This window comes from Vigna radiata, unplaced genomic scaffold (genome assembly GCF_000741045.1).
Source record: "Vigna radiata var. radiata cultivar VC1973A unplaced genomic scaffold, Vradiata_ver6 scaffold_43, whole genome shotgun sequence".
Classification (NCBI taxonomy): domain Eukaryota; kingdom Viridiplantae; phylum Streptophyta; class Magnoliopsida; order Fabales; family Fabaceae; genus Vigna; species Vigna radiata.
This window is the reverse complement of record NW_014542924.1, coordinates 2,072,013-2,083,620: the sequence shown is the minus strand read 5'-3', so window position 1 is coordinate 2,083,620 and position 11,608 is coordinate 2,072,013. Positions and strand designations below refer to the sequence as shown.

Below are 11,608 nucleotides of genomic sequence, written 5' to 3'. Positions count from 1 at the left end.
CTCAATTTGTTAATTTTCAATTTATAGCTTAAACTCTTTAGTAATAAAATAATCAAATTTCACTTATAAATATACTCATCTCATTTATTCAAATAATATACTTATATAGTCTATTTCCGTTCTTAAGTATTTTTCAAATCCTTGCCATACCTATAAATCTATATGTGATTTTTCTCATATTTTGACCACTTTACCACCTTCTTTCAATGCTCGTTTTTATTTTAAAACTTTTTATTATATACACACACACACACACATATATATATATATATATATATATATATATATATATATATATATATATATATATATATATATATTTTTTTTTTTCTTCTATAAAAAAAAAATTAAAAATGAAGAAGGCATAAGTTAAACTCTAAAAAGTGTCAAATTCAAAATGTGATGATTTAAACCTTAGGAGTACGAATGACAAAAAAAGTCACACCCGTAGGTATCTACAGATAAAATCCATTGCAGATAGTTGGTACTCGTGGATAGTTGGTAATTTAGTACCTATTTATTAATGGGTTGGGTTCGAGTATCATACTATCTATACTTGCGAGTATTTGCTACCAGTTAAAAAAATGAAAAAACATATTTTTATTCTTATTGGGTTTAAGTTGCTGCTAAGCTTTTTTCTTTGTTTGCTTTCTGCCATCTTTGTGTTCGTATTAGGGATTTTCACTTTCGCTTTCTACTGCGGGTGTTGATTGGTGACTTTGCTCATATCTAAGACATTGCCGGCCAAGAAAGGTGATGTAACTTCTTTTCTAACTACTTCTTTTTCCCTTTTCCCACTTTCTTTATTCTTAGCTTCACTTTCAATCTGTTATTTACGCCACTGCCTCATTTCGTGATTGATGAGTGACTGAAGCTACAAAATGAATAACACAAGATATTCAAGAGCACGTGCTAAATTTAATTAGTATCTTGAATTTAGTACAAAACAAGGAATATTGCTTATTCAAAAGAATTTGTGTTATTGCACAAACACCTGACATAACTCGTCACCATGATTTTTGGGGCTTCCAACTGAAATTTTTGATTGGGTGAATATAAGGATAACTTTTTCATAATGAAAGCATCCAAATCGAAGTCACTTTAGTCATTTGAATCATCTTCATCATCATTTTTATCTATTCCTGAAATATTTCTCAAAGAATTAAATGACGTATTGTATGAATTTAAGTTCAACTTGAGGAGCATCTTTAAAGTGTTAATGGTCAGCTTTCAAATAATAGATACATATTTTTAAACTGATAACAAATAGACACTATTTGGGTCTGACCCAGTACCATCTTTACTTAGAAATAAACTTAGAAATGACGAAAAAATACGAAATATTATATTTTCACTTTGACTTACTCAATCTTTGGAATTTTGAAAATCAATCTCACCATCTTCAATCATGTGATAGGAATGAGAGTCACCTAAAGTTACATAACCATGATTTTAAAATTACATGTAATTTAGTTTAATTTGGAGTATAATGGGGAAAAAGAAAACAATTTGAGTTTTGTGAACCATTTAATAGCATTTGAATGCCTTCATCCTTTCAAATTAAGTTATATTTCATTTATAGTTACTTAATTTTTGTTGTCCAAAAACCACTCCTATAATATTGAACAAGTTCATGGGAATCGGATCGAGATTGAGTTCTAAAATATTATCATTCTATAAATAGAAAAAGTTACGTCTAATTTGATTTGATTTGTATTATCAAGGTATAATTTGGTTTATAATCCATAAGTTGACATGCATGATTCTCAGTTCTTCAAATTCAATTCAAGAAAGTAGCATAAAAAGAAGCAAGAATAAAAATAGTCTAATGCCGGACAATTATTCCTTAACATGATTATCAATTATATATTTAAGAATTAAATATATTTATATTGTAATACGTGAGCTGCACGTGCTGGGCGTTACTGACAGTACTGTAACAATATATAAAGCAGAAATTGCAAAGAGGTTTGGGAAGAAGAAGAGACAACTCCGGTGGAGAACCGGAAACATACTCAGAGATATTAAATTTTTAAGTCAGTAATGGCTACCCAAAACCAAACACACTCTCTTCCAAACACCACCATCGACCCAAACACCGGTTTCTGTTCTTCTTCTAAAATCTTCCACAGCCTCCGTCCAAACGTCCCCCTCCCTCCGCTGTCTCAGCCGCTCTCCCTCACCGATTACGCCCTCTCCCTTCTCCCCGCCGCCGCCACCGCCACTGAAAACTCCGCCCTCATCGATGCCACCACCGGCCGTCAGCTCTCCTACTCCCTCTTCCTCTGTCAAGTAAAATCCCTCGCCTCCTCCATCCAATCTCTCACCCCTCTCTCCAAAGGCCACGTGGCACTAATCCTCATTCCAACCTCCCTGCACGTCCCCGTACTCTACTTTTCTCTCCTCTCGCTAGGCGTCACAGTCGCACCTGCCAACCCGCTCAGTACCGCTTCCGAGTTGACTCACCTCGTCCGACTTACAAAACCCGCCATCGCCTTCACAACCTCCGCCGTCGCCTCAAACATCCCCGCCCTCAAATTCGGCACTGTTCTCACCGACTCCCCGCTCTTCCTCTCCATGCTCGACGCCAACGTAGACTCCCACTCACGCGCTCCCGGAGTCGAAGTGAGTCAGTCCGACTCCGCCGCAATTCTCTTCTCATCGGGCACCACCGGCCGCGTGAAAGGCGTGTTTCTCACCCACCGGAACTTCATCGCACTCATATCCGGGTACTATCACCTGAGGAACAACCAGCTAGCTGCCGGCGAACCGGAGCCGCATCCCGTGTCACTGACCACGCTTCCGCTGTTCCACGTGTTCGGGTTCTTCATGCTGGTCAGATCCATCGCTTTGGGGGAGACGCTCGTTCTGATGCAGAGATTCGATTTCGAAGGGATGCTCAAAACCGTGGAGAGGTATAAAATCTCAATGATGCCGGTGTCGCCGCCGCTCGTGGTGGCCCTCGCCAAGTCGGATCTCGTGAACAAGTACGACCTCAGCTCGCTCCGGATGCTAGGTTGCGGCGGCGCTCCACTCGGCGAGCAGGTCGCCAATGACTTCAAAGCCAAATTCCCCAACGTGGAAATTTCCCAGGTGAACTGCACTTAACCTTTTCACCATGTGACGTGACTATATCAGAGCAATTGTTACCCTTCTGATGATAATCAGGTCCCACTTTTTGGAGATAGCCAAACCTGTCCCACTGTCGTAGGACTCAAGGGGGCCTCAAAATGTTTAATGCCTCATAAATTGTAAAAAATATCTTTAAAAAATGTCCACTATTTCTTCTAACCTATACCTTATGTTAAGAACCAGGAGTAAACATGATACCATGTAAATTTCTTGATATAAATTTAAAATATATTTTTATATTTTAAAAAGAATATATAATAACTGTGGGATGATAGTCACATATAGTTGATCACAAAACAAACCATTATTACTGTATATAATAATTTCGCGTGTGATCTATCTTATTTAGACTGTTAGATTTTAGTTTTAAATTTATTTGAACTAATTAATTGTGATTTTCCGATGTTTTGCTCTACCTAAAACCCTCAAACCATAAATTTCAGAACGCTATTACTACTATTATTATTTTAACCCCTAGGGCTATGGTCTGACCGAAAGTGGAGGAGGAGCAGCCAGAACATTTGGACCTGAGGAGGTAAAGCGCCATGGCTCTGTGGGTCGACTATCAGAAAACATGGAGGCCAAGATAGTGGACCCTGAAACTGGAGAGGCATTGCCTCCTTGCCAAAAAGGGGAACTGTGGATTCGAGGTCCAACTATCATGAAAGGTTATTTCCTATTTCCTTTATATTTCCTGAAAAATGTGCTTTCAGATAAGCATTTTTCAACATCATCATATTCAAAAAGTCCAATGTAATCTGAGATAAGGCCTATTCATTTTGGTTGGATTATACTAAGCAGTGAAGAGAAAGTTCATATCAGTTGAGAAATCTAATTCACTCTTTATGATCTTGCCTGTGTAGCACGTTTCATTTATGGTGTGATGGTCATGGTGACGGTGCAGGTTATGTAGGAGATGAGAAGGCGACAGCTGAAACATTGGATTCAGAGGGATGGCTGAAGACGGGCGATCTTTGTTATTTTGACTCTGATGGTTTCCTCTACATTGTAGATAGACTGAAGGAATTGATCAAATACAAAGCTTATCAGGTGAGATGTTAGTTCCACTAACATCTTTTTTTCAATGTTATTCTGTTACTTTTACATTTTTCTTATTGTTTTTTCAAGCCATTTCCAGGTTCCCCCTGCTGAATTGGAACATATACTTCACACAAATCCTGAAATTGCTGATGCTGCAGTAGTTCCGTATGGATCTAATCCCTTAATCTTGTGTGTGTTCAGAAGCAGATCGATTTACAAATTTAAATTTGCCGCCTCATTCCCAATTCTAGTTCCTTTGGCGAAGTCACAGAGAACCAAAGTTTCTCTTTTGACTTTAAACTGTTTGTTAATATATCACTGGCTCCTCTAAATAGCAATTTAAAGTAAACAATCTCAGTTGCACTGCATTGGTGTATATTCAGTAGTTAATTTTTTCATCATCGACTGAGATCACATACTTTATGCATGCTGAACTTAGAGAAGACAAATCCAAAAGAAGAAAAGAGTGTTGTTAATGCGGGCAATTCACTTCCCTTAACATAAATGAATTGGTCTTTGTTACGAGGTTAACTTAGCCTGCTAATCTTTTTTTGGTAACAGGTACCCTGATGAAGAAGCAGGACAGATTCCTATGGCCTTTGTAGTAAGAAAACCTGGAAGCAACATTTCTGCAAATCAGGTCATGGAGTTTGTGGCAAAGCAGGTCTGCTTCTGAAACCTTGAGTTCAGTAACAAACACTAATAAAACCTGGATGTTCCTGTGAACAAGTCTTAATTCTTGCCATGTTGCTTAAGTATTCTTATTCATGTAGGTTTCTCCTTACAAGAAGATACGGCGTGTTTCTTTTGTCAATTCTATCCCAAAATCTCCGGCTGGCAAAATTTTGAGAAGAGAATTAGTTAATTATGCTCTATCCAGTGGTTCATCCAAATTGTGATCTAGAAAAGAAGAACATGTAAAGCAGCACTTAACATGTGCTACATTTTTCTCTTTAGGGATTCTCTTGTTATGATGTTAACATATTTACTACTTCAAATACTTGAAGCATTATTTGGCTTTATTGTTTTTGAGGGTTGGTTCTTGAAAGTTAATCTTTATAACTTTGCAATTCTCTAAAATCTCTTCTTTGTGTTATTATAGATAATTGTAAGTTGTTCAGATGCAATAAATGCAGGAAATGATGTGAAGCACCTGACGTTGTACACCATGTAGTTATTCAACCCTTTTCACTTCTGAGAATTTCAGTGGCTTGTAGACTTGAGATGTGTTTCATTTGTATCCATTACCCAAAAATTCAATAATTTTTCTATTCACACACCTCACTCAAATCTAATCATTCTTCATCTACCCTTTCTATGTACGAAACTTTCTCCAATAAATCTTTTCTTGCACATTTTTCTCTACAGTTATGAAAGATCTTCATCAATTTCGTTATTCATCACAAAAATCAATTTGATTATTATATCACTGGTAAAAGATGAACACGGGAGTGTGAAATCTATAGAAAATATCTTACAGATATACACAAATTTGGAAATGTTAAATATATAAAATATATTAACATTAAAAAAAAATTTATGTATATTTGTAAGAAAATTGGGAGACCAAGTACACTAACATATAACCTTGGTGACAAAATTTGCTGTCCTGTTTTGGTCAGTTCATCATAGATCTGTCAAAAAGGGATTGGCACAGGGGCATGTTACTGCAAATTAAATTTTGTAACTTGTCAAAGGGCGAGTTGATGGGTTAGTCCGTTAATTTTTAAAATTTTCAAAAATTTTATATATATATTTTTTTTATTTTTTATTTATTTTTTTAAATTGATTTTTATTTTAAAATTTTGTTTATATCAAAAATATATTAACAATATATTTAATAATTTAAATATTTTTTAATTGGTTTATTAATATTTGTAATTAAAGAAATTAAAATAATTATTATATTTAAATGTTAAATTTTACTTATAACTAATATAAATAAAATTAATCTTTTAAGTTATTTTTATTTCTAAAATAAAGTAAGTGGATCTGTCCGCTCAACTTTGACTTATTAATTTATCGGAAAAAATAAATAAGTCCAAAATGAGTTCAAAATATCAACTTGATTGATTCTCTTGTATAAGAGCTAGCAAACCAGTATAAAAGTTTATTTTTTCATTCTTTTATCCTAACTTCGTTACAATACAATAAATTTACTTAATATAGGTTCATATGAAAATTGTATCGGATATAGTGTATACAAAATGGTTTCTAATGGTTAATCGTTAGGTCATTACCGCAATAATGGTCAATCGGGTTATTATCCACTGTATCAACTAAGATTAAACCGCGTTAAATAGTGTTAGGTCATAATTGGGCCAACACTTAAGGTATTATTGGGCCAGTAGTCCAGTAGAGGATAAAATAATAAAAAATATCTAATTAAAGATATTGAGGATATAATAATCAAAGATATCTGATTAAAGATATTGATAAACTGTTTATGAGCAACCAATCGAATCTAAAAGTATGTTTGTTTTTATTTTATTGGGTCTGTATCATTTTAGGGTCCATGAGATGACTTATAAATACAAGATCAGGGCCACCAGCCAGGTACGTTCCATTCATGTTCTACTCACATTCAACTCATAATCCCAAATACTCAAATAGTGATAACCATTCACTAAATATTCAATCAAGAGCCTAACTTGAGAGTCGAAGTGCCTTTTGCAGGTACCCTCCCCCTGAGTAATCCACACCGGAAATCGTGCGGCCCCCACCGAAGACCGAGCGACCATAGAGAAGCGAGGAAGGCAGGTGATTCAGGCGATCCAGACATTTGAAAGCAAGAAAGACACGTAAGAAAAGATTAATCTCTCGATACTACAAATCCCTACAGAAAAAAATATATATCTTATTTTCTTATTTAATGTTTTAATTTTATTATAACTCAATCTATCATATATAAAATCTTTTGAAATAAATAAACCTTACAACATATAGTGGCAGATGATTTCATATTCATTAAAATACATAAATCACAACTTGTAAATCTTACATCTTAAATAATAATAAAAAAAAACATATATATATATATATATATATATATTAAAAATGATAGTGTATTTTAAATAACAAAACTCGTTTATTTTAATATTGAAAGTTCAAATGTATAAATAAATATAAATTTTAGTTAATGAATTTAATTATCTAAAAGCATTTTATTTTTTTAAAACATTTTTTTAATAGTTTTCTACTTTATCTTTAAGTCTTTTAAATCTTTGGTTTGTTTGAAGATCATAGACCGTCTAAGGGACTCCTGATACAAGATCTTCAAGTCTATTGGATTAGTTTCTGCAAAAGAATAAGATGATTTCTACTTTTTTTCCTTGTATGTATACTCTTCCATGCATGTGAATGGTTCTAGCTTGCATGTGACATCTAAGTCTTCTATAACACTCCTTGTTGATTAGTGATCACAACGATGTACCTTAATCATGTTTCTGTGGTTTGTAGGAGTAGATAGAGTTCCTTAAGTTGTTGGAGTCGTTCGAGGATCCTTAAGGTTGTTTGATCCTCTAACAGGTAAGAGAAGCTAACTATCGTGTTTTAAAGTCGATGTTGCTTTGATAATTTATGTTGCATGTTTGTTTTGGTTTGAAATCGGTTAATACACTGATATTGGTGTTCGAACTACTAAGAAATATGTTTGTGTAATATGGTTGTGTGATGCTTGTCTTTGTTTGCATTGTTGTTGAGTTGAAGGAATGAGAATCTGACCGTTTGAGAAAATTGGTATTCACTTCGACATTAAAACATGGTTTTGAACTGAATACTAAGTCAGGAATACCAATTTGGTTATTTGAATAGGTCCCTAATTCCTAAAATCACAGTTTTGATTGTGCAAGTTTCTAATATGGTGCTAAGTGGAGCTGGTGTGGCATTGAGTGTAGCTTTGTTGTGCAAGTCTGGAAGCAGTTATGCTCTAGATCGTTGAACATCAACTTTCACCATTGTATGGTAATTGTTACCAATGAGAAGCATTGATGCTTTGAAGAGATTTTGATGACGATGCACTTGAAGCCTCGAAGAGTTATGTACATACATTCTTAAAGCCTTTTTTATAGAAAATCTTGTATTAGGCTTTTGCTGTCAATTCTACATCATAAGAAGACTTGTAAATTGCTTTTTAGTATAGTTTTGTTGTGACAATAATTGATTACCATGAAGGATAATCGATTATCATGTGTGTTTCGGTGTTAGAGCCCGAGACCGAACCAACCCCTTGGATCAGCTTCCGATCGTCCGACCTGATCGTCTCGTTGATATCCTTCGCGAATCAACCGGGNGGCCCTNCAAAGAGAACACTNCGACGCCCAAGTCAGAAGAGAGACCGATTAGCTAGCCCAACTAAGATTAGGAAAAAGATAGCTTTACCTGACCCGCTACCCTTATTTATAGACTGCACATTTGTAACTGACCATTAATTTCATTAATTTGCTGCNCCTTNCGTTACATCTCCATCAAGGCCNATNAATGCTCCTGTAACCTCACTCCCACATAGCCCTACACCGTCCGGCCTCAAGCTGCGCCCACTCCCCAGACTTTACCGATCGGTCCGACCGGACCCCCTCCACTACACAAGCCCCCCAAGCCCCGAGCGTCTTCGACCAGCGAAGGGGTTTAAACTCTTAAAATGGGCCTGGGCAACGAAACGCCTCACTATCATAGCCATTCGATCTTGTCTTCAGCAACGGTCATGATCCTTTTACCCATCAATCACACCTGTTCACCGAAGAGTCACAAGTTTTCCTCCGTTGGATCTGTCATCTATGGACGGCTGAGATGCTTTCTCGAAACCCTCTTTTTCGGCTATAAAAGGTGGAGGGCTCCTCCCTCATTCTCGCATTCCCTTCCCTCTGCACCCCGACTCCCGCTCTCACACTGCTCTCTTCCCGCTCTTCAGTGTCCTTTATCCAATTGCTCAGGTAATGTCTTCGTCGTCGTGGTCCTCTGATGAGTTCGAAGGTGAAGGTCGGGGGTATGCTGATGATGCGGTTGCGTCGACCTCTTCCCCCTCCTCGTCGTCCCCATCGTCGGGTCAACCCGCCCGGGAGGAAGCTCCTGCTGATGACGTTGAGCTCAACGTAGACAACTCTCTTGAGTGGACCGGCATCGCTCCTCCGCTCGCCATCCCGGGTTACGATTGGGCTCCCTATGAAGCCCGAGGTCATCCTTCTTACTTCATTTCTACCTCCTCCATCATACGCTTGCTCGAATCCGTGGACCTCATGTCTAACCTCCGGCGAGACTCAACTGACATATCCTTGGTGGTGTGTCGTTCTAATGAACGGGTATGTCACGGTCGGGAAGGATATGCCCTGGATTTCTTTTACGCTTACCTAACCCTTTTTCGCGACCTGGGGGTGAGACTTCTCTTCTCTGACTTCCAATGCGGTGTGCTCCGCAAGCTCAACATTTGCCCCGCTCAACTCCACCCGAACGGCTAGGCGTGTATGCAAGCCTTTTCAGTCCTATGCATCGGTCTACTGTTAACTCCAACCCCGACCTCTTTCCTCTTCTTCTTCCGGGCCTTGCCCCATCCCAACAAAAGCTGGATCTCTTTGGTCCCTGTAAAAGACAAACAGCTATTCGCCCCATTCAACTCCTCTTATAAGGACTTCAAATCAAACTTCATCAAGATCGCCATACGCGAACCCGGCCGGCCCAAATATTTTTCCGAAGGCCGGTCCAAATTCCCCCTATATTGGACCAAGCATCCCAAACAAGTCATTTCCTGGAAGAAGTCCGAAATGACCGACGACGAGCTGGAAGTGATCCGCCAAATCGATCAGCTACCCCGCAAGACCTCCTCTCGCATACTCATCGAACTCATCGGATCTGACTCTGACACTCTACGAGCTAGAGTGTTCGGTAAGTTTCTTTTCATTTTGCAACTATCGGCCGGTCATTATTAACTTGCTAAATTTGCGCTTTCCTTGCAGATTTCTTTGGCGGCATGGAGAAACACCAAGCCTTTGCCCGAGCTCTGGCCCGCAAGAACCAACGCAGCGGACATGTTACCATCCCCTCCTCCTCGACCGCCGTCCCCTTCAATTCTGCTCCACCCCCGCCCCTCAACACCCCGAAAACCGACGAGTCCAAGCCGGTCGTCATTTCTTCCACCCCGAAGACTAAAGGCAGAAAGCGTCCTTCCCAGGAGAAGTCACCCTCCCCTCCCAAAAGGAAGAAACTCTCCAGCCGCCTTCTCACCAATCTTCTTGACCCCAACATCCATGTGTCAGATCGCTTGGAATTCAACCTTTCTCCCGAAGAACGAGAACCCTTCAAGAAATTGACCCCCTCCGAAGCCTCCGACATGGCCTATGAATTTCTCTCCCGAGCCGGTATCTGCCTGAACTATGCTGCTGGAACCACGAAGCCCCTCTTGGTGTCGGAGCTCGAAATCTCCAACAACCAACTGGCCAAGGCGAAAGAAGAGCTCTCTTCCCTCGCCGAGCGTCTCGAGAAGGCCAACAAACTGGCAGAGGACGAACGGACCAAAGCCGCCGCCTCCATTCTGGAATCTCAAAACGAAGTGAAGCGCCTCCAGGAATCAGTGGATTCCTTGACTCTCAATCTTCAGCAGTCCACCAACCAACTTAAGCAGGTAACCTTCGAGAGGGACGCCGCTATTGCCGATCGGGATAAATCACTAGCCGACTTTGCTGCCTTGGAGGATGAATTTTGCGACGAGCGCCAACGCGGGTTCGAGCAAGGAATCGCTCAATGCCACTACTTCTTCCAGTCTCCCCTAGAGCACGAAGGTTTCAACATTATGAAGATTTTGGTGGACGAGCAACTTATCGATATTTCCTCCCAGCTTCCTGCCGAACCCGTCAACGCACCTGGTCAGGCGGCCCCGACCGGCACTCCCCAGACTTCCCAGATATCCTCCCTTGCTCCCCCATCCGACAACGCTACTAAGGATTAGTTGCTAGTTTCCTACTTTTCTTTTTTCGCTTTATAATTTGTACTCGCACGTTGTTTTGTGCAGAACTCGTTGCGTAATCCTGTTTTTACTTTGCAATTATCATATGTTTGCGATTTATCTTGTGCCGACCGATCTACGCATTTATTCTTGAACACCCCTGCATTTATGCCTGTCGACCAGCGCAACAAAACAAGAAAGTGTTTTCCTGATTTCTTTCGTTTTCTAAGTTCAAGGAAGTCATTTTCCTGACTTCGTTGGAACGCCAGAATGTTCCTCCTCCTTTCACCACCGAATGGGAAGAACGCCGGAACGTTCCTCCTCCTTTCACCACCGTACGGGAAGAACGCCGAAACGTTCCTCCTCCTTTCACCACCGAACGGGAAGAACGCCGGAACGTTCCTCCTCCTTTCACCACCGAATGGGAAGTCATTTTCCTGAATTTCCCTACAACCGGACAGGGAATCATTTTCCTGATTTCCCTCATTTTTCTAAGTTCAA

General features: G+C 39.3%; 1 protein-coding gene across 1 annotated transcript; it reads left to right on the top strand.

Annotated features, from left to right (window-relative positions):
* Positions 1 to 1,893: 1,893 nt before the first annotated feature.
* LOC106752772 (4-coumarate--CoA ligase-like 9) lies at positions 1,894 to 5,202 on the top strand. The gene is made up of 6 exons (XM_014634532.2): positions 1,894 to 3,093; positions 3,611 to 3,800; positions 4,037 to 4,182; positions 4,271 to 4,338; positions 4,735 to 4,837; positions 4,947 to 5,202. Exons 1-6 carry the CDS (start codon positions 2,044 to 2,046, stop codon positions 5,070 to 5,072), a joined length of 1,683 nt encoding a protein of 560 aa, XP_014490018.1. The 5' UTR covers positions 1,894 to 2,043; the 3' UTR covers positions 5,073 to 5,202.
* The last annotated feature ends 6,406 nt before the right edge of the window (positions 5,203 to 11,608 follow it).